At 39.4% G+C, this 27,853-nt stretch overlaps 2 protein-coding genes across 7 annotated transcripts in view; both read left to right on the top strand.

Annotated features, from left to right (window-relative positions):
• pcbp3 (poly(rC) binding protein 3) overlaps window positions 1-9,683 on the top strand; it is a 61,184-nt gene extending 51,501 nt beyond the window's left edge. For 3 of the 6 annotated variants that reach the window (XM_051404383.1, XM_051404377.1, XM_051404378.1), the window contains 6 exons: window positions 80-154; window positions 1,538-1,579; window positions 2,604-2,682; window positions 3,806-3,858; window positions 4,414-4,583; window positions 5,549-9,683. In XM_051404383.1, the coding sequence (XP_051260343.1) occupies window positions 80-154; window positions 1,538-1,579; window positions 2,604-2,682; window positions 3,806-3,858; window positions 4,414-4,583; window positions 5,549-5,603 (474 nt within the window). In that variant the 3' untranslated portion in view covers window positions 5,604-9,683. The remainder of the gene's footprint in view (window positions 1-79; window positions 155-1,537; window positions 1,580-2,603; window positions 2,683-3,805; window positions 3,859-4,413; window positions 4,584-5,548) is intronic. The other 3 variants (XM_051404382.1, XM_051404379.1, XM_051404381.1) reach the window with 3 other exon arrangements.
• An 11,812-nt stretch (window positions 9,684-21,495) lies between these two features.
• On the top strand, window positions 21,496-27,589 carry lrrc3 (leucine rich repeat containing 3). The gene is made up of 2 exons (XM_051403081.1): window positions 21,496-22,077; window positions 23,453-27,589. Exon 2 carries the CDS (start codon window positions 23,807-23,809, stop codon window positions 24,605-24,607), a length of 801 nt encoding a protein of 266 aa, XP_051259041.1. The 5' UTR covers window positions 21,496-22,077; window positions 23,453-23,806; the 3' UTR covers window positions 24,608-27,589.
• The last annotated feature ends 264 nt before the right edge of the window (window positions 27,590-27,853 follow it).

The following is a 27,853-nucleotide window of genomic DNA, read 5'->3' as shown; positions in this document are numbered from 1 at the left end:
CTTTAAATAATTCATCTTTATTTCACATAAAGTAAGAACATGCTGACTCTGCTTCTCCTCTGTCTTCCCTTTCTCTTAGTCTCCACCAAAAGGTGCCACCATCCCTTATCGCCCAAAGCCCGCCTCCACCCCAGTAATTTTTTCTGGTGGCCAGGTAAGAGCTGAGCTAGCTCCAGCTTGTTAGTTTGTGCCCACAGCCAACTCGAGACTTTTACTGCAGCATCAGCCACTGCTTGTTACCGCAAGCCTTTTTGCTTTCATACGCACACATATATGCCACCACAACCCTTTTACAAACGAGGCTGTCCTCATTAGAATAATTACAGTATCAGGTGTTCGTTTAAACAGTAAAATTACCTGTATTTCCATTTTCCGGACAGGTGATCTTGTCATGGAAATACACCCGTCCACATTGACAATATTAAACTGCCCCAAGAAGACTTATGGATGTAGGCCAGGGTTGTGTACAAAACATGTGACTTCAGTATACAATTCATGTGCTGCCTCCTATCATCAGTCATCTTTGGATGGGTGGGTTGTGGGCACACAGGAAAGTGAGGGAGGGAGGGAGGGTGAACTCTAAGCACCATAATGTTTGATTCAACAACAATACAAAAGATCCCCGCACACTGTCTAACTTGCAATACAAACATTTATTAGCAATGTTTCGGTGCTAGACCTTAATCAGGCCATGATGCTTTTGGATACTCATCACACTCCTACACACCTGCCTCATGAAGTAGATGTGTGGAATTTTTGTGTGTGATTGATCAACAATGGCATTAGTGTCAAAAAGAATGCACGGCAAATACTAATGTCGGTCGAGCTAATGTAGGTAATCTAGTTGCACAGTTGGGCTAAAAGCTGTTAGATGCAAAATTTTTGAGAAACACGGCATATTTATTGTGTCCACACCAGTAATTTGGAACTTAGATTTAATGCATGTATTTGGAATCTGCTTCGTTTTACTACAAACTGACAAAAACATTGGATGTCTCAGTGGGTTTTTTTTAATGTAGAATTTAATTTATGAATAAAAAAAGATCCAAAGGGGGGAATCACAAAGCAGCTCTACCTGTTGCTGTTCTGAGCAATCTTGTGTACATAATGAAATATTTGCCCCTGTTCTCTAATAAAAAAGTTAACAAACTGTATCAGTTCTGTTTAACTAGTCTAGTACACTGTTTGACATAGGACCATATCTTGTTTGACACTCACAGAAGGGATTCATTTTGCATTGATTGATTATATAATTTCTAAGACTTGCATGTACAAGGTTTCACTGCACTTCATATCCATCTACATATTATATGATGTTGCTGTTACAGCTTTGAATATGGTAACAATGAATATGATTAAGAATATGATTCACTGTAGTATCACACTTTACTTATTACTTTTTGAGCTACAAGTATAAGAATGTTTTGTACAGAGCTTCGGCTGACTAAGCCGATTTGCTTTTTGGGTAATAATTTCTCAGTCTTATTGCAAATGAGATACTAAAATCTACTATCTGTTATGTTTTTGATCTTTCCAGGCCTACACAATTCAGGGACAGTACGCCATACCACACCCAGATGTGAGTTCTAAGTCTCTCTATAATCAAGAATTATACCTGTATCTTAATTATTTATAATTAAAAAACATTAAAAAACAGTAGAAGACATTTCATTACATGGACACTCCAGCTCTTGGAAGTTATTTAGAGACAAGTCAGAATTCACAACTTCAAAAATCTCTGTCCTTGTGGTTTAAGGGTGGGCTACAGCTCTACCACTGGAAAGAACTCTTAGAAGATCTGATAGATTAAAAGAAAACAGTGACTGCTGGTCATGATGATAAAGGCAAAGACAGTAATGGCAGTTTTGATGTAGACACCCCTTTAATTCTAGTGGACCATATAGTCACCATTAATAATCTGTCCTTGTCGTAAGAGCATCTGAAGAGCTACCTTGTGTCAGATCCACTAATTCAAAGTTGGGCAGTGATTGATGCCACTGGTGGTGGTGGTTGACGGTACAATCACTCAAGTACAGGCTTGACACACTCTTCCACCCTCATTAAAACTCCTCTTAAAAGGAGAAGAAGGCTTGAAAGCATCCGTCTTTCCCCCATTCCTGATGGAAATGATACACAGCAGGAGATAGACATCCTGTGACCATGTCGGGGGAAAGTGCGGCTGCTCTGACAGGCATGTAAAACGAAAGGTTTTCCGGTTCTGAGTCATAAATGCCAACCAGAAGGACACATAGTAATTGAGGGGGCAAATGGGAATTTTCTATCCTGCATTTGGTCAATGAGTGCAGTTGTTTGCCTCTCCATTTTTTAAATTGAAGATAAATTACATTGGAGTATGTGAAAATTACAAGGGAATAGAAGAAGAAATGGAAATAGTTTCAAATTACCCAGCAATTTACAACCCCATGACAGACAGTCATCCTCTCTCAGTATCTCTTTTTCTCTTACTTTTTTGTCCTCCACCACCCTGTGTCATGGCCTCCTTCTCCTCACCGTTCTTCACTCTAGTTTTGGTTGACTTCATTTCTTGGTGTGACCTGTGTAACAGTAACCTCTTAGTTCTACTTTCCCTCCTAACCCTTCAGCAGTTGACCAAGCTCCACCAGTTGGCTATGCAGCAAACCCCCTTTACCCCTCTTGGACAGACCACCCCTGCTTTCCCTGGTACGTACCCACAAGGCCCTTTAGATAATTCCTTCTCTTTGCATCCAGAGAAACATTTTTCTCTTTCCCTACCTTCCACCTTATCTCTCTTTTGGCACAGCATGATTTGGCCCCTGTGGTTTCTCTTCTTCTTTGATTTTTTCATGTATATATTTTTCTCTTGGCTCTGTCTGATACTATGCCAGTGGACGGCAACAAAATGACACTGGGCTTCACTTTAAAATTATGTATTCAAAATGGCATTATCACTTGGCAACAGGATACATCCTTCCTATGACACATTTTTTGGGTTGTGTTATTTTCCATTAAAGAGGAACAGCTCCAGTGAAATAGTGTGGCTACATTACACTAAAATATCCAAGTGAATTTCCCCCACATCTGAATTGAACTGTTTCACATTGACCCTGGTACATGGCAACTAAATCTAGAATACATACATAAATGTACAACAAGTACAGTCATTTTTGGTTCTTTTTTTCCCGTCTTTCATCTAAAAGGATGTGGCAATTACCATTAATGAATCAACAAGAGCTCTTCTTTAAAAAAAAAAAAAGTGCTCTTATTCAAATGTGCTTTAGCTGACTTTTCCCACAAAGCCTATATCAAATCAAACACAGGATTTAATAAGGAGAAACAGTATAAATGTTCCATTGAGAAATAAGCTTACATACTCGAAGGAACAGTCTATAAAATTTAATAAATAAACTTAGTCACTGTCATGACAAGCGTAAATGAGGAGGTTGATACAACTCTAATGCTACAGCAAACAGCCAGTTAGCTTAGCTTAGCAAAAAGATTGGAAACAGTGGGAAAACAGCTATCCTGGACAGCCAGCTATAAAATCTGCTTATCAACACTCTAAAGCCGGGAGTTAACTGAGAACATCAATACCAGCCTTGTATCTGTAGCTCTGCTTTCTTGCTGGTAGGCAGATTTTGCTGTTTTTTGGACAAAGAGGACATATTTTGATCACAGATTGAGATGTATCAATGTTCTCATTTAATTCATAGCAAAGAAATCAAATAAGCATGTTTCCCAAAATTTCAAAATATTCCACAAACAGGTTTCAGTTCTGTTAAAGAGTCAAATTTCCTTTCTTATCCCATTGCTTTCCCCAATTCAGGTTTGGATGCCAGTCCACCAGCCAGCACCCATGAACTCACCATTCCTAATGATGTGAGTAATGCCTTCTTGAGATAGCTGACTGGGGGATTTCAAAATTCTGTTCTTCTCATGTGTCATTGAACTGGCATATCAGATATAATTTGAGTGATATTGAGAGGATGTTAATTGTGCAAAATGTCATAATGTAGTGCCTAATTATTTAGACCTTTGCCACAGAGCACATTGATCTAATTAACTGAAATTTTAAAAGGGTGGACGGCAACTTTAATAGTTAATTAACTGATAAGGAAAACATTTTCAAATACACTAAGATAATCATGTTCTCTCAAACTTATGAATGTTGTAAGGACAAATGACCAACAATGATCCTGCAAACTTCAGTTCTCACTGTCGGCACAGCAGAGCACCCCGAGTCAGCTGATATATTGACCATGCTATCATTAATCAAACCTAATTTCCTGAATGATGGGATTTAAATTAAAACCCAGACCATTTCATAACCCATTATCGTCCAATGTATTATTGTAGGTATTAAATATAAATGTATTAAGACAATACAGAGGCTTCCTTGCTCCAGGTTCAAGATTTCTGCTTTTCCCCCCCCAGCTAATAGGCTGCATTATTGGACGCCAGGGAACCAAAATAAATGAGATTCGACAGATGTCTGGGGCGCAGATCAAAATTGCCAACGCCATGGAGGGCTCGTCAGAGCGCCAGATCACCATCACAGGGACCCCTGCAAACATCAGCCTGGCCCAATATCTCATCAATGCCAGGTAACCTTTTAACTCTAACAGCTGGGCTCCAGCACAATCTAAAGGATTAAAGCAACACCTGAATGACCATGATCATAGTTGAGATCCAAGAGAACTCCTGTCTGTGATTCTGCTGTTTGTTTAGTTTTGTCATTCACAACACTGATGCTTTTGATGAGTTGCTAGATTCATGATATCTGTCAGGTTTTGAAAAGAGACAGATAAGCCCATGAATAATCATTCTATTTTCTTGGTTGTAACTTTCTACTTTTGTTCCTTATTTTCATCCAAGTGTAGACATTAAAATGCATTAGGTTTCAGCAGGCACGCTCTTTGCAAGTAAGTGGCTCCTGGGAGCAATGCCAACTACTGAGACAAGCTGTGTCTTTGAACTGAACCTGCAAATTAGCAAATTGGATGATCAATAAATGAACAATCAAATGTACAATGCCTACCTCAGTTCTTGAAAGTTCATGACCAAAATATTCATGATAAATGTGTAACACAACATAAAAAGGTATACAACCTAACATTGTAAATATAACTAAGATCTAACGGTGTTATATTTGCACATTATCCATTTATGTTATTATATTTAAGACTAAATCTGCTGAGCCCTGCGACTAAATAAACCAGGGCTGGATAGTACGATACGGTACACAGCAGTAAAGATACTGAGGGATGTATTTTTTTCATTAGAATTTTCTTGCCATGCTCCACCACCCCTGTCTCCGTTTCCCCTCTATCCACTGGAAATACTAATTCATTATCAACAGAAAAAATAAATGTATTATCCACTACTCTGAGGAAACTGAGCCTCACTGATGTCCACAGACTACCTACACCTCAAAGTCAAATGTTATCAGCGTTAGAGCAGGAGAATACTCAACAAACAGGACTTTATGTCTTCGACTTCTTAAGGGGATTTCAGACAGCAGTCCACTGAGAAACTAATGGTTATTGCTTTCCCACAACTCCAATGGCAGGTTCAGGGACGTGGCTGCCATGTGGAATGACCCCTCATCCATGACTACATCCTGAAGTCACCCCAAATCTGGTTCTGTTTGCAGAAGCTAACATCAAAACCACCTTTTCGCTTCACATTTAACCTCTATGTGTTATCCCATGGAACTTCCCCTAGACTCCCTTGGTTTTACACAACACTTAAGCATTAGCCTGTGGAACACCTATAGTAAAGGTCAGACTACCAGCACTGGGATTTGTTTTAAATGGATGTAGCCAGTGTATCGTTAAAGGAAAGGCTTGACATTTTGTGAAATACGGTTAATGTTAGATTGGAAGGTTGATACCACTCTCACCGCTGTCAGTGAAGCTAGATCCCAGAGACTGTAAGCTTAGCTTAGCAAAGGCTGGAAACGAGGGGAAACAGGTGACCTGGCTCTGGCCAACCATAACAAAAACTGCATGTCAGCACCTTTTAAAGCTCACTAATTAACAGCCTCACGTTGACAACAAGACTCCAGGAACTGCTCCGGTCTAAGACATAGTTTGGCACATAAACCCTGTAAAACTGTAACTTGTCATTTTTATACTTCAGTTTTTATATGAATTCAACAAACAAGCTCTGATACGTCAATTAGACAGTTTTAAAGATGCTACTAGGCAGACTAGGCTGGCTGTTTTCCCCTGTTTGAATTCTTTATGCTCTGGTAAGCTAAGATAACCGCCTCCTGGCATTAACATATATAAAAGAGTGGTATTTTCATCTTAAATAAGGGTATTTCTCAAAATGTCAAACTATTCCTGTAAGTAGGCCTATTTATTTAGCATGCCTCATTCCAAGAATAATATTGTATTTCTTTTTGTCATTACTATATTAGATAATTTTGCCTATTAAGTCCGATTGTGTAATTGTCTGGAAAGAGTAAAATTAATAAAAAAATGTAAAATGAACAAAAAAGCAAAGAAAAAAGAACACGACTGCCACTTGAGCAATGCTGTTAGAAAGAAGAGTGATGTGATGCCTCTGTCAGGGAATACAGCAAGTTCTACATTGGACATTTCATGACACCACCATTCCTTTTTGTCCACCGCATGGCTTCATGAGGGGTTAGTTTTGCATGGTTATATTACCATATTTTTTTTTTAGAATTTAACATGTTGTATGTGAAAGGGTACAATGAAAATATGGTATCAAATCTGTGTAAAAAAAAAAAAAAAAAATAGGTGTCATAAAAAAATGGAGCACAAAGCCAGCCATTGCAACATGACTTTCCCTTTCAAGCGAAAGTTCTTCTTTCACAGCTGTTTTATTTTCTCTGTCTACCCTCCTCCCCTGCTCCTCCTCCTCCTCCTCCCTCCCGCCTTCCCTGAACTGTTCTAGGCTGACGTCTGAAGTCACTGGAATGGGCACACTCTAATTTCTACCCATCTTCCCTCAGTGCATCACATGACCCTTGAGCAAATGGCATTGCACCTAGTTTATTTATTTCTCTGTATCTGACTGTCCTGATATTTAAGTGACTTTAACTTTTATAATTTCTAGTACTTACTGTAAACATGTCTATCTGCACTGTTACTAGGTCTCCTCACACCTGTATCTGAAACCCTGTTGTTTCTGTTTCTGAAAGGTCGCTTTACTTTTTTGACACTCTAGTACCTTTCATGGCATCTCATGCACTGCACCGCTTTGTTTACCTCATGTTTTTACACGTCACTGTACTGTTCTTTTTTTGCACTGCGGGCACCTGAAAGTCAGTATGAAGTTAAACATTGATATAATAATTTAAACCAAGGTCGTCCCTCTTCCACCCCACATTATAATATACTGACACATACATTTATATTCCATATTTAGACTACTGTCAGTGAATTACTAAAAAGTTCAATAAGCAACACCAAAGCAGATATGTTATGGCAGTTAATTTTACACTAATTTCTTGATTGATGAAATTAGGGATTTACTGTGTGCCTGTAGACACTTGCCTGTTTGTCTTGGTGTTGTACGTACACTATAGATTGATCTGCATGACACACAAAACCTACTGCATTTCCAATTTATTTAGAAATCAAACAGGTAGAAAAGAAGAATGAATGGGGAAAGCGAATGGAACCAGCTGTGAATAGTCTATTTGTGATCTGGATGTATCACTCCAATTTGCAATGACCTCGTGGAGGCCAATAAATATCCACTGTAATGCACAAACATTAGTCTTTCCGAGTTTCATGTGAGATGTGACTCAAAGGTTGGGTGGAGGAATGGAAAAAAGCAGGTAAACAGCTGCAGCAAAGACTGAAATCCAAATGCACGCTATAAATAAAACCCACGCTATTCGCCTATATTCCACAAAGATGTAATCATGTTATTCATACTGCCATCTCGTAACAACTATGTGTAACAGGCAACGGACATATAGAAGGTCTTAGAATTGTCTAGTGTATGTTTGCACTCACACGTAGCTCATTTCAGTCTTTCAGTGTATGTCAAAAGGGCTGAAAAGCTCCTGGGAAGCAACACTCTGTTAGTCAATCACATCTGTTTTTCAGCTCTTTCACAGATGCCTGGTAGGCAACAAGCCATTCCAGATACAGGGAGGTAGAGTGTTTCTGGTTAGCATGTATTAAACACCGGAGACATATTTTTTAACGTATGTATCTACACTCAACCAGTTGTTGGTTTTGCAGGTTATGTCAGCCAATTAAGCTACATACAAGCCTTACCTATACATGTATGTATGACTCTCTTTGCAGTTGCCATCTAATATGGTCTCTCCTTGATTACACCGGGTTGTATATCCGTTTCAGCTGTTAGCTTGTCCTACTTCCAAATGCGCAACCAGTGTCCGAGTTCAGACTCAAGCTGAATGTATTTCAAAATGTGTTTTAACTGAAACTATTTACACGCCATACTCAATTAAGACACCTCTATGTGTGGCACGAATGGGTACAATAGACTATGATGCAGACAGATGAATATAGTAGAGCAGAAATGCTTATTATCTATCAAAAAGGTTCAGAATTTTTTAAGGTGGGGCAGGTTACTCTCAAAATGAGGTCTGTTTAAAATTGTATTCTACAGTTTATTACACTAGTTACATGCAATGCCATGTAATCTGATTATTTTCTATTATGCTAAATATAAAACATAAACATAAACTAAGACTTTCCTGTATTTTCTGCAAACACATGAATGGATGGCCTTATTAGTATCTGCTGCAGATAAGGAAAAATATATACAGTATCTACATCTATCATTCCACAGTGTAATATGACACTATAACAGGTAATGTGATGTTAATCTGATGCCTGTGTGTTACTGATTTTAAGTAGCTTCTATTTTTAATCCACCTTACCTTAAACATTTACACATTTTACTCACAAAGCCTGGATATGCATTACTCCAGGGATAATTATAGAACTGATGTTTGGGGGAATATTATTTGCGTCATTGCAGTTAAGGCTCAGGTACTTGGCTTTTGGTTAGAATTGATTATACATACATAGGTTGCATAGGCTGCTTTACATTAATAAATGCACATTTCACAATTACACATTGCTTCACATTTACATTACGAATGTAAATCTGTACATTAGCGCTCATCTGGCTGCATCCAGATGTGTTTCAAATGAACAAACTGAGGAATGGGTGATTGAGGGCTAACCAGTTTTTAACGTGCCATTTAAAAACTTCCCATCATCCACAGCATCTCATCATCAAAGCAGTATAATAGTTTTTGTAAAGTGCACATTAATGGTTGTGTTTGCAGGTTCAAGGTTCTGCTGGTTGTATGCAGGCTGGCCAACCAAGACGCACTCATGCTACTTTACAAGCATCTCAGTTGCCTTTTTGATTGTCATACTTCTGTCTTTCATAAACGTGGCATCGCTCATGTGCTCATCATTCTGCAATGCCGTGTAAGTCAAACACCTCCTGTTGTGTTGCTTTTGGCATTTTACTGATACATGAACATTTTTTTGTTACTGTGCTAGAGCAGCAAAAAATTAAAGGTTAGCACTGTATGATGCTGTTTGAGGGAATGTGTCATGTTTATGTTTGATCATTTGCTTCTTGAAGGTCTGTATTGGATTTATTATTTATTGAGGTTGATTCTGAAATGTTTTGTAAAAAGAAAAGAATAAAGTTTGTGTTTTTTCCCTTGACTTGGACCTTTCTCATCTTTTTCAAGTTTTACTTCTTGTGAACTGTGTTGGATATGTGTCTTCATTATATAAGCTACAAAAGCTTGTTATAGTAAGATTTCAGAGCAGTAACGCTCTGAAGTCTGGAACTGAAATAAGTTACACACCGGACTATTTTCCAGGTATTGAACGTGCTGAAATAGCCTCACTAAACATTGTTTTTCAAAATCACCATTAATGAACATGTGGTGTACCATTTATTTTTAAAAATAAAACATCAAACATTCCTTCCAGCAGAGGGCAAGTGGAGTCACTTTTAGTTTATTAAAATATGTATATGTATGAATATGCTACAGTGCCAGTGAAACGATGAAGGACCATAGTACAGAGAAAAAAGATAACATATAATCCTATAGATTTAAAAGTCTTGACAGAGCGTGTCTTCTGAAATTGTGTAGTAAAAAAGCAGGACCCTAGAAAACGTTGTCCCCCTCAAGATGTTTGAATAAATTGTATCAAAAAAAGCATTAAGGATATTATAGAATGTATGAAGTAATAAAATATGTAAGATGGAGGCAATGTACTTAAGGCAGAAGGAGGATCAGCTTTGGCTTGCTCAAAGACATCAGTATATGTGAGATTTGTCTGGCAGCTGCATTTTTGACCTGATGATTGTTGCTGTCATGGATTGATCAGAGGATGATGGAAGTGCATTGCAATTTTCAGTTCTGTTATAAGAACATCTATAGGGTACTTTGGTGTCCTTGTAGAAACTGGAAGACTTGGCACCATTCATGATGTGTGGCTAAAAAGTAAGAGCGGGATCAAAACCACTTTCCAAAGTCCTGACTGAATGTCAGTCAGCAATAATACGTGATTCACTCTGATTCCCGCTGCTTTTTTCTTACAAACACCGCAGGGAGGGTCACATTCAGTCACAGAACAGTGCCCTTGTGTCTTCAGCAGGGTGGCATCACATGAGCAGGGCTGTTTAAAGGCAGGTTTTTGTACTGAATCCCACCTTGACACCGAATGAGTCTTGAATTCTGGGTGTAACTGATGCATGACCCCTGCATGAGGTCAGTTAGTTAATACTTATGCACAACTTAATGACCATGAAGTGGAGCAAAAAACTACGGGAAATCTCTGCAATGAAAGTTTCAGACGAGCTTTGTGGCAATTAAGAAGGTAACTGGTTTTTGGCTTCATTTCCCTTAAACTATCTGTGATTGATTCAGCAGTGGCTTCCCACAGTGCCAAATGTTCTCACAATGGAAGTTAGTTAAAACTGAAAACGGAAGGTATTTTTCTTGTAATCTCGTTTACAAGGATTTTCATAGAATTATTGTCAGCCTTGTAAAGGGCTTTTGTTTGTGGTCTTTCAGTGCAGCAATTTGGCCCCTGTGTTTCGACCGAAGGCTTGCCTGCTTGTCTGGATCTCTTTTCATTCTCTAATGTCAGAATCTATAACAACAGACAGGAACGTGCAGGGGGTAGACCAAATACCAGGAACACCTTGCCATATGACGCAATCAACTGCAACATCCCTGCCAAGAATCCTAAATGTATGGAGTTAATAATTTCATAAGACTCTCAGTGAGGTCTTGATTCAGCTCTATGAAATGTTTTGAGCCATTCACGCTAATTGTGCATACCATTCTGTGACCAGACTAACAGACTGTAATAGACAATATAACACAGTTAACCATTAATAATCCCAATAATAGCTTTGACCTAAATAACATCACATCAGTTCCACTTTTCTCTGCTTTCTCATGAGCTCCTTGAGAGACTCTTGCTTAATGTAATAATTTGAGACCAATTTTTTACCACAGTTCTCAAAATGTACTATTTTCCTACAGCAAAACGGATGTAAGATAAAAAAAAAAAAGGCCTTACATGTCTCTCATAGTAAAAGTGTTAATCTAAAAGAGTCACTGTTGTTAATTGGATGTGGCTATGTTATGGTCTGACATTCAGCTGGTGTGTGTGCACAAGAGACCAAGCCTCAGGGGACGCCTTTGTCCACAGGCATGTTGCAAATTAACATTGTCGCTCTTCAGGGGCGACAAGAGGTCACCTTGTATATAGCTCGGCCATCAGTCCGCACCAGATCTTTCATGGCCGTTAAATATGCCCAGTTTAAGCAGCTCCTCTAGATTGCGCTCCCAAAGTCCCTGATTGCATTTAGTAACACATTCACCAAGTCTAAATGGGGGAGATAATCGCTGTGCTAAACAATTGACAACCTTGCCAGGAAAAGAGCAAGCTCACTGTAATTTTACAACATTCAATAACTTCATCATGACTCTTTTGTCATTTCCTCTCGAAGCGAAGAGTTGCTCACACTTATATAAGCTGTGCTATTAAAGTCACGACATTTCAGGTAAGGCATGAGGTGCCAAAAGTAAAAGAAATCAATTGTTGTATGGACTTCTGCAACAAACCCCACAATGCAAGCAGGTTAACAAACACTAAGAAATGTTACAATTTATCTATGGAAATTAAAAAAAAAAAAAAAAAATAGTAGAAGGTCATGAGGTCAAGTTAGAGAATAGTTAAATATTTAGATAATTAAAATAGAAGGTGAAAGGAAATACATAGCTATACACTTTTCTGTTTCAAATTCTAGGCTAGAATTTCGTTTTTTTAGTTTATTTGACATTATGATATAAGAGAGATTAAATTACACATAAATGTCAAGGACGAAACAATAAAGATCAAAGATCATATTTTCATTGTGGGGCTTGATGAAGACAAGAGACATGCAGTACAAGTGTAAAGATGAAGATGATGTTATGAAGATAGATTGTGATGGTGAGTGTGAAACCAGCCAGCATTAGCTTGTCAGCTGAAAGGCTTTAGAGTTTGGTCAGATACAGCAGGATGAAACATACTGATTGAAATTACAATCTCTACTCCTTTGAAAGTTTCCCAGTTTTTCACATTCCTGTTGTCATAGCTCAGAAAATAAAGCAAGCTTAGACCCAAAAGCACAACACAAAGACCATGTGTGTGTGTGAGATAAAAGTTCACGTTTTACTGAAGGCAAACATATCCTGACCAAACCGGGGTCTGCAGACAGAATCAGACAGGCAGAAACAAAGACTGAAAGGCTAGGTGGATGCACACCAGATAATCTGGCACATGAGGAATGAGTGGAAATGGACCACTATATGATGGCCCTACTACTTGGCTGTAGTTGGGACACCTGTGGGTTTTTGGGCCCATAGACTCTATGGCATAGAGCATTTGTCCTTTTCCAGCTGAGCCAGATGAGAGTGTAGGGCTACGTGTTTGAGACTTCCTCTGACCATGCCAGCTGACTTTCTGTTAGCCCCCCTCCACAAAATAATAGAATGATTCAAATCACAGACTTTCCATGTTAAATTCTATCAAATTCTGATGAGAGTCGTTTCAGGGTGTTTGTGGCAAATAAGGAAAATGAGAAATTTGTTGAAACTATGTTGCATGGGAAACATAGGGAGATAAATAATGGAATGTGTGCCAAAACAAAGAAAAGGGAAATAAAGGGGTTGAAAAATAAATACAAATAAAGGAGATGGATCGAGCATTATTTTTCCAATGTAAAACCTGGATTTCATTTTACACCATACAGTATGTATCACCAATCCAATGGTTGGGAACAATGATTCTTCCAAATATAAATAAAGGACAGAACTTACCAGGAACTAATCATGGAGAATTTTATTTGAGACTTTAATATATTCTATAATTAACAGCTTATGTTAGGGAATCTGCTCTGCTCTGGTGTGTTGGGTCCCATCCATCTGGTACTTGACGTGGGGTAAAACAGTCCTTCTGGTTGAGGTTTTGCAGCTTAGTGAAATCAGATGGTGTTTGGTGGGAATTAAAACCATCATACTCTTGGCTGTCTGCTGAATATTGAGACAAACTCTTGAAATCTCTTATATCACTGCCAACCCTGGTTATGGTGCTCTGTAGTTAGAGAATGCTTTCATGGATGAAAGCCACTAACTTGGTCAATTTGGTGATAATATGAAACCAGAACTATGAGCTGAAAGATGCTAAAATGCTCCATAGAGCTGAGAGGAAGTGGAGAGTCGGGTGAACTGTAAATACTCCCTTTCACCTACAAGTTGTCATGTCATACACTGTTGGTTTCTAAATATTGATTATATTCAGTTATATTACGATTACGAACACGTACAAATACTGGTTCTATACAGGGCCTTTCTCAAGTCTTGCAGCCACCCTAGTTTCTCATACACACTTGGAAAGCTGAGCTGTATTCACATGGTTGCAATCTGCAACTCATCTTATGACCTCCTCCTGAGCATTTGAACACGTCATTGACATTTGAGGGCTTCTTTCGACCCATTTATAATTAAAAGCACACACTGAAATCAATGGCTTTACTCAAAGGCAACTGGTAATGCTGATGGCAGTGTCATTACTGCATCGTGTCAACAGTCAGAGAGAAGACAAGATTTATCAGACAGGATGATGCTGAGGATTTTCCTTTATTTTTTATTCGTCTTGCAAACTAAAAAAAGACATCTTGGTGTCATAAATACATCTGTTGTTGTGCACAATGAGAGTGAATGCAGTCAGTGGTCAATACTCAGAAGATTTCAGGGTCAAACTGTGGAATGACAACTCTCATTTGGAGAGAATTTCTTTCATCACATGACATTTTTATCTTTGCCATATGCCTTTCGTCCCTTAAAAGAGACACAGCTCTTCTGAGCAGTCTCAGAGCAAATTGCAAGGCATGCTGGGTAGGAAATGAATCCACCCTTGGGTTTAGATTAGTTCTTACAAAAAAAAAGTGGCTTTCTTAAAACTATGAATGCAATTAGGTAATTTGCCTTATGAATAATTCATTCTCTTATATGGGGCTTTGGGACAACAAATGTTTGCCGACATTTTGCTGTGTATATACAAAGTGGTGATGCTGAGCCCTCAATATGTACAGCTAATTATACTTAATCTTACCAGAACATCCATACTTCCATTAAAAGTTTAATTCTGACTGAGTGAAAGTTCAATGACCTGTGCAACAATGTGTGAATTAGTTGTAAAAAAATATAAACATGAATGAATATTGTATATTTATTTCAGATTATTCAATAGTCAAATACATATTTTACGTTTGGTATGATGTAAGTTTTATGATACATATGTGAGTCTGTATGGTATCTAAAAGGTAGTTTGATACAGTTTTCCTTATAAGGTATGTACCATATTCTGCTGCTTATTACTAGTATGGGAGACACCTTATAAGGGGTTTCAGTGTAGCAGTTTATCTCAGTGTTCAAAGACATGGAAGTAACCTTGACATCCATGTGGGAGTAATTTTGATTGGCAACACTTTCAGCCAACACAAATGTTGCCCTATTTTGGTGTACTGACTGGGCATCTCGGTGCCTACGTCAGTCTGAGCTTCTGTTGCTCAGCCTTTTTATACTTCCAGTCTATCTTTGGGGAAACTGTCCGACAACACCATGTGTTTCCTGTGAGCAACAATGACCGAAATGAAATACCTGTCTGATCAAAAAGTCCTTCAATTGCCAAGTATATCAAAAGTATAATTTGTCTGCACAACATTTTGCAGAAAGAAATAATGTGACAGAACCATATCAAAAGAAGCATTTAAAGGAAAATTATTAATTAAAAACTAATTAAAAACACTTTTAAATGTGTTTTGTAATATTAGTTTTCAAGTTAAGCCTGAAGGTAAGCCTGCTGAAGATCTTCTTCACAAGGCACAAAGACACAAGCTATTTCAGATCATGTCTACTAACAATACTTGTAAATTCATTGCTAGTTCTGGGCAATTGTTGATAATATTAAAGAGAAAATACCACCAGCCATATCCTTTAAATTTGACTTTTTTCAGCCATGAAATTGTTGTCCTGATGCAGTTTGCCACAAGGAAGATGTCCACAAAGGTGCAGAAAATGGTTATACAGTCCATTAGCAGTGCTGTGCTGGAAAGACTGCCTGAACAAAATGTTTCACTGCAGGCTGTCATAATTAGTTATCATAATTGATTATGTTGATGTTAAAAAAAATGAAAAAAAAATTGAAAGTGCAAAGTCAAGGAAAACATCTTTAGACAGTTAAGGCAACTTTATTTTTATTCATTTTGTTACTGAATTAAGTCTTCTTTTGGTTGCAAACACAAGTAAAAAATGTTTGATGTACCCTTGTTAACTTTGATGGTTTTTAATTTAATCCCATCAAAGGCACATAATGACAATTACATTAAAGCTAAAAGATCATAAATACCCCAGTAAATAAATTAAGTAAATAAATCAGCGAGTCATATTAATCTATAATAATGGTAATCTTTTACTGGCATTAAAATTATGCTGCTTTCCCTGAAAACATATTTCTTCTAAACACTGAATAAAATGATATAATTGACAGGTATTATGAAAAACAACATACATGTATGTGCATTATAATGTGTGGTTGGGTAACCTATAAACAGGTTCAACATAATTCATAACATACTAAAGAGTAACCATGTCTGATGATGAATCATGTTCTGCCGATTTACTTTGTGCCATCCATCGGTATCTGTGTTTTATTACAAGTCATCCTGTCACACACAAACAGCTCTAGATGTATTACAGCAGCTAATCAGACAGTTACACCCCACCACCCGCATGTTGATGCCATTAGCTGCTAATGCTCTGCTCCCTTGGCCACCGCTACAGTACGTACGTAATTGTGATGAATTGTTGCAAACTAAAGGCTCCACTCATCAGTATCTTGACCCCCTTCAAAAGAGATGGATTTACTTTGTCAAATGAAATCCAAAGTGATACACTTGGATAAGTAAGTAGGTGACAGGAGGATGAACTGACTGGAGGCAGCGGACACGGGTAATTTGTCTCTTCTAAAGAATTTGGAGATCCATTAAGGGGCAGGTGAACAGGAAGATAAGGGGAAAGGCCTCCTGGTGACAACTGGACCTGTGGTTTTTGCCTGCGAGTAAATTCTACCATGCCAGCACACACACACAGCAAACCCAGCTCACTCCTTCATCTTCAGCATCGCAACCAACTGGTAATACATAAGCAGCCCATCTCCCCTGGCTCTTGGCAGAGTTGAATGAATGTGTTTTGTGTTATTAGTTGTCCCAGGGACAATTATAGGCAGGGACTAGTCGAATTTGTCCTAAACTGTACTTAATATAAATAGATGGTCATCATTAGAAACACTCCACCAGGGTGTTAATCATGGGACAAATGTGGAATAATGGCATCTTATTCACAGTATCCCACTAACCAGCCTCATACCCTCAAAAAGCATTTAGGACAAAAACACGCTTTTACAGGAAGAAAAATATAAAAAATCCTGACATAGAGGAAATTCTACTGTGGCCACATTAATCACGATAAATTGATATGGGGGTAAACCTGTGCTGTTGTTCATCTAGATGAATAGCCACTTACTCGCACACCCTCCAACCTCTGTGTTCTAGTGCCCGGCCCCTTAAAGTGATTGAGGAAGGTTAGCCCAAGTCGCTGACGTGAATAACCTGCTGCATCTCTCTGGCAGCAAAATGCGTGGTATTTCTGCTGCTGCCGTAACAGCTGTGCTCCAAATCCCTGACCTTGGCTTTCTTTTATCTCCCCGCCACAGTCCTCCCATTTTCTGTTGTAGCAAGTGTGTGTTTTGGCAGAATGAAACCACCAGTGAGCCCTATTATGACCCTTTATCTAGTCAAACAAAGGGGGAAATTTGTGTGTGGATGTCTGTGGATACGCTTGGGTGAGAACCATCCAGCTCAGCAGATATGTCGTAAGATAAAATCCTTCCTCCAGCTGCTTGTGTTGTCTCTGAGTAAAGCTTTTGTGTTCAATTTAAATATCTTTGGGCCTTTTTGTCCTAATGTAACATATTTATAGCTGCTGGAGTCTTCCTTTGTTGGGACTAAGTGAATGACGGATTGGTGATTATTAGCAGTAGTGTGGGGTATATAAAGGAGGAAACAGATGAAAATAATGCTGTGTGATTTAGCCAGATTGACACTCTGAATTGATGATGACTCCCTGTTTAGCTTGCCACTAGTCTGTGGGTTTTGTTATCGGTCTAGGCATCAACTCAAGTGCTTTTACAGCATTACGCTGCAAAATCTTTATTAATGGACCTTTTGGCTAACTCCCAATAGTTATGGTTATGACGCAGGTTAAAATAACAATAAATGGGTGTTTAAGTCTCAAAGTTTCTCTGGTGCCAGACTACCTGAGTGCAGGGACTGTGTATTTTTTCGCCTATGAACTGTCTGTAAGGGATCACATGAATCTTAGGAAACTTCATTATCCTAGCAGGGAAATTCATTTTGCACACTGTGTGACAATCAGGGCTTACCTCTTCTGTGTAGAGCAGATAGGTAAATTTAAAAATGAACGCCTTTTTATCTAAACACTTGCATTCTCACTCCAACAACATGACTTCCACTACAAAATGCAAAGAACGGGAGGAAGATAGCATCTTTGTTCAGCCATCTGAGGCCATAGGCTGACTCCTCTTTGTCAGTAGCTGGTTGATTCAGTTAGATGTAATGTGGCTGGACTAAAAAAATCTAACGAAATCTAATCAAAAGGGAAGATATTATCAATAGAGTTTATATCTGAGTCCATGCCTTTCAGTTGCTTTGCGGATTTGTTTACATTTAGACCTCATCTGCACAGTACTGATTCCCTAGTGTACTTCCATGATAACAGCTGTGCACCCTAATATTAGATTGGTGTGTTAAGGCCTACAGCCAGTGTTTTGTGGTGCTATTGAAAAGATACATTTTTTCTTCACTGCCTGTAGAGCTAATAGAATTTTCCAGAGACAGTAAATAATGGAGCTGTCAAAATCTGAAGCCCAAAAGCTTGCCTGCTTGTGTATCGCAGAACACTAAGTGAACAGCCAATAGCAAAAGTTGCCGCATACTGTAGTGCAGTGACCTGAGTTATGATGTTCACATTTTTACATTAAAATTAAGTTGGTCACATACGCTAATTCTCTGAGGGCCTACTAACATGTCCAAGATGTTATTTAAGTTTTTTTTTTATCATCCAATATAATTTAATCTTTCTTATAAAGATTTTCCTTTTCTCAAAATTACCCATCGGTGTACTTTTAGCTTTGTTTGGTCTCCACCAACTCTTGAGGGAAATATCTGGCTCTTTAGCTGTTAAATGCTTCACTACGTTCACAAGCAAGTCTCCAACTGTGGGCTATTTGGTGCTAGACCAGTAGTGGATCAGAGCTTCTTTTTTACTGAAAGCAGCTTTGTGCAATGGGTAGAAACAAGGTTTATGAGAGCATTGAGACTCAACCAAACAGCTCTAAAACAAAAACAAAGAAAAGTTAAAAAACTCTTTGCGTAGTAAAAGGGTTTACATGTTGTGACAAACCCATAGAGAATGATCACACTGCAGTTCCCTTCAGCTTTACAGTCATTTGATCCATCATAAAATAAAAAATTATGGATTTGTGCTGCTTTGAGATATCATTACTTTGACCAACTAATTCCATATAATTTGACATTTAGTGTATGAAATGTATTTAAATGTATGTGATATAAGTATCACAGTGAGGTCATTATGAGACAATTATAAAGTTGGTTACAAATATGTCAAACACATATAATTTATTGTAGTGGATATATTACATGACGAACAATTTGTGTGCCCCAATTCCAAAAGGCATTATAGTGCGCTATCCTACACCAAGTTCGAGAGTTCAGTACCTAATATAGCACAATTCATTATGCCAGCTGGCACACACTGTGGGACTGAGACTGTGGCAGGACTGGCCACAAGAAAAACTTGCACTCGGCAGCTCAAATGACACCTGGAACCTTGGGACCAGCTGACCTACATTCATATCACATGGGGCTAGAGCAAATGGAATTGAAGCGGTTGGTTAAACTCACTTTTCTGAATCAGAATCAGTTTTATTGGCCACGTATGTGTACACATACAAGGAATGTGTATTTTAACATTTCTCTCAATATACTTACACAGGAACAGACATAACAGCAGGCTTGTCTATTCTTCCCCTGTATTTATTAACTATGTTCAAAGGTATGTGAAAATAAATATTTAGCCTACAAAAGCCACCAACAACATAATAAACTGTTTTTTGGAATTATGGATGTACATGGTATATATACAGTATATACAGCCTGCAGGATTTGTATTTGTATTGACAGTGACAGTGCATGATGATGTTAAAATAGTGCATTTTAAACTGTAATAATATTATCTATAATATTATCCATAACTGAAATAATTCTTGTGTCTGGTTGTTTTGGTGTACAGTGTTCTGTAGCTCCAGGGCAGAAGCTGGAACATGTTGTGTTGAGGTCGTGATGGTTCTGGCCGTTTCCTGACCCTGGACATGTATTAGGTCTGAATGAAGGGCCGGCTGGCACCAGTGATGATCTCTGCAGTCCTGGCTGTCCGCTGTAGTCTGTTCCTGTCATGTTTGGTGGCTGATCCATACCGGACAGTGATGGATGTTTTCTCAGCCCATATTTGCAGAATCTATTTTGCTCTTATCAAGGTTATCTGGAAGATTGACATGACACTGTGTTTTATAACCTGCAGTCGTACATGTAGAGCAGTACATTCGATGAACAACTGTGAGACTTGTGCAATGTAAGTTGCCTCAACAGTGTCTCCTAATTAAGTTCTCCTAATGACATGAAACAAAAAACAGCAATGCTGAAAGCTCCATTAACTGTGCGGTCATATAGTCAGTCTGTTAGAGTTAAAGGATCCAAACTTATTTGTCATGCAGTTATACTCACTGTGGTGTTGACGCTCCTCCAGCAAGAGGGCGGGTGGTGTTTATACTATATATAAAGTATAGTTCCACATGAAACAAGACAAGGTGGAAGCCTAGCATATGGCTGTATAGTCAGTGTTAGCCTGAGGGCGTAATTGAGGACTGTTCAGCTCATTCATTTCGAAAGACCAATAACTTCATTCACTCAGTAAGTCAGGGACAGACTTTGCATTTATTGCTGCGGTCCAGCAGGAAATTGTTGCATAACAACTTTATGACATTCTCATAAAAAGACACACCACTAATAGGTCAGTTAGAGAGAGTGTTCATTTGCTGCTATATTATGCAGGCGTGCAAGGTGGTTGATGCAGTCACAGAAAGTCATGTTCCATTAAAGAGAAAGACAAACCCAACGCATATAGCTAATTCCCCATGCACTTTGTGAGTGGGGGATAAGCCTCTGCAGTTTGAAAAGGGCAATTACCACCAGAATACAGTGCACAAGTCAAAGCTGACATTTTGATCCACTGCTGCGCAGCCTTAATCCCTAACATCCCGGCCCTTTGATAGTCTGTGTGATACAGCAGTTGGAGTGATTAAAATAATCAATAGATCACAGTTTGATGTGACACGGACAAGGTCTTGAGGCGGGATGTTCTACACGACAACTGATTCCGAAAGCAGACTTTAATTATGACTTTGTCACGGCATTTTATAATACTTGTTTAAAACAATTTAAAACGAATGATTGGAACACTCAATTAAAAACGTTTAAGAGCCTAATTTGGCCTTTAAAAATAATCCTTTTTTTTTCTTTTTTTACTTAATTCATTTTAAAAGTCATTACTAGAGCACTTGTCAAGACAAATTGTCCTCTTTTATTTCGCATCCAGGAACAATTTTCGGATTTAATATTGTTTGTTTGGTTAATTGTCTTAGAGGGGAGAGACAGAGGAGACAGAGGGGAGAGACAGGGAGGCACAGAGGGGAGAGATAGAGGGGAGAGAAGGGTATGGAGCAGAGGGGAGGTGCAGGCAGGGCAGCTAGGGGAGGAGGACAGACAGACAGATAGACAGACAGACAGACAGGCGGGGGACCTGGAGGACGAGGAGAGCTGCCAGCAGAACAGCAGTCCAGTCCACGCGCAACCGGGACTCCTTCTGGCGCCATGCGCGCGCGGAGTCAGAGAAGCGCGTGCTGAGTCGGACCGGTGCGGCTCCTCGAGACCTTCCCGGAACGCGACCACCGCCACCATTACTATCATCAACAGGTGTGAATGCCGTGTTGTGTTTCTGAGGAGACACAAAAAGCGCCACAGTTGGAAATATGAATCATTTCACTCGGAGACCGGATAACTTCCCCGCGTACCGGAACTTTAGCGTTTTGTTCTTTCCCTCGCGGGAGTGTGGACTGCTTCAAGTAGCCGACTGAACTTTTTATTTTAAAGAATGTTTTAGTATTTATGTTCCGAGAGGTTCAGGCTTCTGTCGGCGCTGATACAGATGTGATATGAGCGAACTACTGCTGCACTATCGACCATATCTCCGCTTTACAGCAGCTTCCCCGCCGCCACAGAGGCTGGATAACAAACAGCTATCAATGCACTCCGAGCTCAAACTCTGTCCCGGTAAGTAACCTCACGTTTACAAGAAGTTATTAACTTATCATCCCATGTGTAGCTTATTTGTTTGTGCCGGTGTAACATTTTAAAACCACAGAGCCACATGTTCATGTGATTTAAACCCACACAATTACAAAACGCTGTTATACTGTTTACTCTTACACTTTGGCACCATTAGCCGGGTTCAATTTTAATCTTTGCCAAAGGTTTTCTTGCCTCTACACGTTCTCATAACATCCCTATTTATCATAATCACATGCTTACTTTCCTAAATTTGGTGCCAGGCTGTGTTTAGTCTTTTAACTGACATTTTCCTGAAGAAAACATCTGTTGATGTCGCCTATTTAAGAGCCGTTTAATTTCATTTTAACATATCACTACAAAAAATGTTTTGGAAATGACAGCTCAGACAAGCTGCAGTGGGCTACAATGTGCATGTGTAAGCCCTAATGTATACAGTATATATATATATATATAGCATAGTGGTGTCATAACATAACCGCAGGGCGCTACAGCCGCCCTTGTAAGTGTAGATGCCACATCTTGTCCACACCTCCCACTGTGCTCATACCGATCACAACGCCAAGGGCTTTATTTAAGAGCATGTGCATGTGGTCCAAAGATAGGAAGCCCTTGCCAAAGACAAAAGGTAAAGAAAAAAGAAAAATGAGAAGAAGACACGGCTTCGCGGGGCGCATGACCTCGAACACAGCGAGGGGTCCATTGTGTGATCAGTTCAGCCCAGCAGAGGGTGCGCAGTCCTAAAGTGATGATCCTCCTGCAGGACAGAGGGAGTCATTTTAGAGCCCACTGCTATTCTCATCATGCGCCTGTGAATGAGAGACAGCAGTCCTTGAGATGAGGGGGGCTGTGCAAAGAAAAAAAAAAGAAAAGCTTTTCCTCATTGTCACAGGAAGATGAGCTTTTTTTATTGTTGTGGGTCTTTTTTTGTTCTTTGTCCAGCTATGGGATAATGTAATTAATATTGATATGCACTGGAAAATAATTTCATGTGTCGTTTATAGACGATGCAGAACAAAATTAGGTTTTCCTAATTGAATGAGAAAATTCTGGCAATGACCCATGAGTGTGCCTGCCGGTTTATGAGATTTGCTAAAGTGAAATGGATTTTTCTCAATAATCACATTATACATTTGTAAACACTGTGGGGATAGCATTTACTCAGCACAATTTGGGAAGATAAAGACGATTGCGTGTGCACTTAGAAAAGGACCCATTTTAGCCAGAGAGTCAGTGTCTGGACAATTTTGATTTTCATGTGCACTCTGACAGCAACCGTACGCCGTCTCCTCCCGTGCTGAAGAACTAATGATTATTTTTTCTGCTCAAGAGTAACACAGTTTTCTCTTTTTTTTTTCAGCGCACAACCTGACATGTTGATTCCAGTGTTGCTTGCCCCGCTCCTACTCTCTGAAGCATTCAACGTCCTCACAATAAACCTGAGATTACAGTTCCCTGCTGGAATACGCTCAGTGAGCAGCTCAATTTTTGGATGAGCTCTTTTGAAATCTGTTTCAAAAGATTCTTATGAAACTCTATCAAATCAATTTTGAAGGATTCTCTCAAGATAAGCCCTCATGTTTGTGTGAATAAACTTATATTTTCAGCATTTTAAAAGCTAATGAAGCCGCAATCATCCCAATTTAATGCTAAGAAGTAGGTGGAACTATGATTGCTTTTACATGACAGGACTTGTGGGAGGTTGCTGCTGAATATGCAGGACATAGTGGGGCCTGATATGCCCAGGAAATCCCCTATATTTGATGGCTTTGGCCTCTTATGGGGCTTGCTCTTTGGATTATTCATGGCAAATGCACCAGTGATGGCTTGTCCAACCAGCTGTCACTGTATAGAGAAGAGTGGCATGACCGTGGTCCAGTGTATGTCTCGCAACTTGGAGAAGATCCCATCAGATCTACCAAGAGATACTGTCGTCCTACTTTTGGCATCGAACCACATCACGCACATCCCCAACCACGCCTTCAAAGAACTGCACTACCTTCAGGAGCTTGACCTGTCTAACAACGACATCGAGACGGTGGACGTCGGAGCTTTTCAAGGCGTTTCTGACAGCCTCCTTGTCCTGGATCTATCGAACAATCGCATCCAACGTGTCCCCAAAGAGGCATTCGCCCGTCTACGAGCGAAAATCAGCCTCTCGAACAACCCATGGCACTGTGAGTGTACACTGCAGGAGGTCCTGAGGGAGCTGCGGCTGGACCCCGAGACTGTGAATGAGGTGATCTGCCATACAGCGGTGCAGGAGGAATATGCAGGCAAACCGGTAATCCAGGTGCTGGACTCAGGGATCAACTTCTGCAACTTTCACCACAAGACCACCGACGTAGCCATGTTCGTCACCATGTTCGGATGGTTCACCATGGTGATCGCGTACGTCATCTACTACGTGAGACACAATCAGGAGGACGCTAGGAGGCACCTGGAGTACCTCAAGTCACTGCCCAGCAGCTCCCAGATCAGCAAAGACTTTGACACCATCAGCACTGTTCTCTAGCAGGGCCACGGCTCAGAAGATGTGGTGTGTGTGTGCGTGTGTCTGTAAATACGTGAGTACATTTCTGGTTATGTACAAAATGACTTAAAAGCCTTTACAACACATACTCACTCAGAGTTTCTGAGCACATTATTTGAGGTCTTTCAGTGGAACAAAATGGGTAGTTTTTGATTTTTTTCAGCCTTATGAAGGATTTTTTTTGTGGAGGTCTAAAACATATATTTAGATTTTAAATATGCTTTAATCTAGCTCTACAACCAGACAGGGAAACAGTGATAGCACAAAATAAAGAAAATACTTAAAGTCACATTCAAGTCACAGATGAAACCTCTAGACTAGAGAGATAAATGTTCCCAGTCGGGTGTCGATCCACAGCGTGATTGAATTTGGACTGAGACGAATGAGGAGGACGACTGTGTCTCCCAGTTACTTTGTATTGATTGATTTACGTTCTTCATGTGGCACTGTCAAAGTAAAGGGCATTTTTACGAGGCTTTGGCTAATATAATATATGAAGTAGGGCAAGGTGCTGACGTTCAGTTTGCATAACACATGCATAACAGCCCTGCCTCCAATAAACCTTCCACATGAAACTACTGATCCAGGAAATAAGGTTACTCTGCAACCGCTGCATTGTGTCACATTAAAGACAAAATGTAGTCAAACAAGGAAAAGTTGCCATACTCTTGCAGCTCTGATGTGTTGAATCCGAGAAATGGTCTGAATAAGCATTTCGTCATACCTTGCCAAGAATGTTAACACATCTACTTCATTACCTGGCTATTCTAGCATCGAAGGCTCTAGACTGAGAGGGGTGAACTTGACGAACAAATCTTTTTATTTTCAATTTGGCACACTACAAATTGTCATATTCTCAATATATGAACTCATAATTTTTGCACACTGTGAAGATATGCGTGTTTTACCAGTCCAGTTTTCACTTTTGCAATTTCAATATAAAAAATAACAGAACGCTGCAACAATCATTGAAAGTCTTTTGAAAAGCTGCTGTGAAATCAGGCATTTTAGGCCGCAGCAATCCCCCAAAAAGCCTGCAAAATCCTGGAGATTCTCATTCATAGCAACCATGCAGCGAAATGATCATCCCCTTGAAGTCGTGTGTTCACCTGATTATTGTAAGTCTAGTATTCACTCCCTGTTAAAATGTGTTTTTGTCTCCGCCAACTCCAAAAGAAAAAAAAAAGTCTAGATGTTAAACTTTTCCTCCCTTGCCTGTATAGTTTGTGGTTTAGGTAGTGTGCAGTGGGTTTATCAGTGTTTATCAGTGCTGATAACAGCAGGGTTCGATCACAACTGAGAGACATCGATCACAGGGGCTCGCAGAGGAACAGATGCACACACCTCCTGGATCTCAGCAACGTTTGTTTGAGTCAGCATATCCAAACCCCTGAGCGCGTTTTCCTACGTGCAACCCAGTAAAGCATAATTCCAGCCTTAATGTGGGAGCCATAACAACCAAATTAATGAGCCTAAAAGAGGCTAAAAAAGCTCACAGCTGAGTGATAGTGCTCTGTGACCCCTTTTACGTTGCACATTGTCATTTGATTCAATATTAAAGCCCTGTGTGATACAGCTGATGCAGTAGTAGCGTGCTGGGAAGATGGCTAGAAATCAACTGCAGTGTGTTGTGAATGTCACGGTTGTTAAAGAAACATGCAAAAACATGTATGGTAACAATGTCGTTTTCTCTGTGTTCATTATTTCCTGTGTAGGACTACAGCTGCCACTGGTGTATTATCCAGTACAGCATACAGAAGTACAGCTCTATGTTTTATTACATCCTGGTGGAGTCAGTTACATCACAGGAGAAAAAAAAACATCACAAAGAAGTTAAATATCAAAAAGTAGTGATTAGTGCAGCTTTGTTCAGAGTGGGGTCCAGATTTACTCTATGTATGAATGTATTTATGTTGAATGTCAACATCCAGATGTGTCAACAGACACCACATGGTTTATGTTATTTGTGAACCACAGCAACTACAAATAGCTGAATTCAAACGTCACAACCATAACTACTGTTGATTTGATTGTAGCACAACACAAACTGATTATGTATTTAACTGCTTATGGGTTATGTTGCTGGTCAGGAGTTGATTGTGTCCAAGTGCCTACTCTCGGGGACTTCTACACCGTAGCACTGTGCACAAAGTCGGACAACTGAGTGTCATGTCCTCGCGCGGGTCCCCCCCCCCGCCATTGCAGAACTCAAAGGCAGTTACAGCGTATGCCTAGCCAGTTTCTGTGCAGGGCAGGGGACCTGAGTCATAAAGGCGTCAAAGCCCAATTTCTCAGATGGGTGGATTTTTCCAAGAACGGACAAGAACGAGTGCCAGGAGACAATGACAGAAAAGTTGATTGAAAATGATTGTTGCTTTTCTGTGATTGACAACTTACTGTACCTGTCCTCCTGTGGTGATTCCCACTCATCTCGTAGTTCAAACAGGTTAAAAGAAACACAAATAATTGTTTGCAACTAATACTTGACTTACTCTAGATAGAGACTTGTTTTTAATTTTGCATACTGTATTTGCATCTGACAGAATAGTCTTTTTTATACTATTGTAGGTTAATTTGTTACAGAAGCGTCTATCTGTGTGTGCAGTTTTGACCTGTCATATAACAATGTTTGTGCTGGCCAGTGTGTACCTTTTACAGTAGAAAGAAATGCACACGCCGTTTGTGTTGTTACTTTGTAGAATGTGTCCTCAGCTTAATCTACATCAAAGTGTTTGTATGCCATTCAGAGCTTTCAACTGGTCAATGTCGTTTCTTCAACTGTAGAATAATTGGTCTATGAGCTGTGTATTTCTGTGATGGAAATGAAAGGGCTCCAATAATTTTGTTTGTGATAATAATATCAATTTTCTATCTGTTTCAGTAAATACTGTGTGTTTGTTTTGTTCTCTGGATTTCAATGGACACCTTACCAGCATTTGAAAATAAAAATTCTTTTCCAAGACAGTTCAGTCTCCTCGCATTTTTGCATTTTGGCATTTTGGCTCTGTATAAAATGAATGGCCAAATATTTTCTGAAGAAAGCTAGCTTTCAGCATCACATCAGTGTATTAGTTGGACCTTCTTTCTTTCATTTCTTTTTCTTTTAGAATTAATATACATTCTGTCCCTTCAACAAACAATGTATCACAGAGAAACAGAGTGGATCTATGGTATGTTTTGATAGCTATATTTTCATTCCATGTTGATGTTAAATGTCAAAAACACCAA

The sequence above is a fragment of the Dicentrarchus labrax genome, unplaced genomic scaffold (assembly GCF_905237075.1).
Source record: "Dicentrarchus labrax unplaced genomic scaffold, dlabrax2021, whole genome shotgun sequence".
Lineage (NCBI taxonomy): Eukaryota > Metazoa > Chordata > Actinopteri > Moronidae > Dicentrarchus > Dicentrarchus labrax.
This window is presented reverse-complemented; position numbering and strand designations above follow the sequence as displayed.

What these genes read in the sequence shown, in the direction of transcription:
- lrrc3 (XM_051403081.1), top strand. Translation starts at nt 23,807, where the DNA reads ATGCAGGACATAGTGGGGCCTGATATGCCCAGGAAATCCCCTATATTT.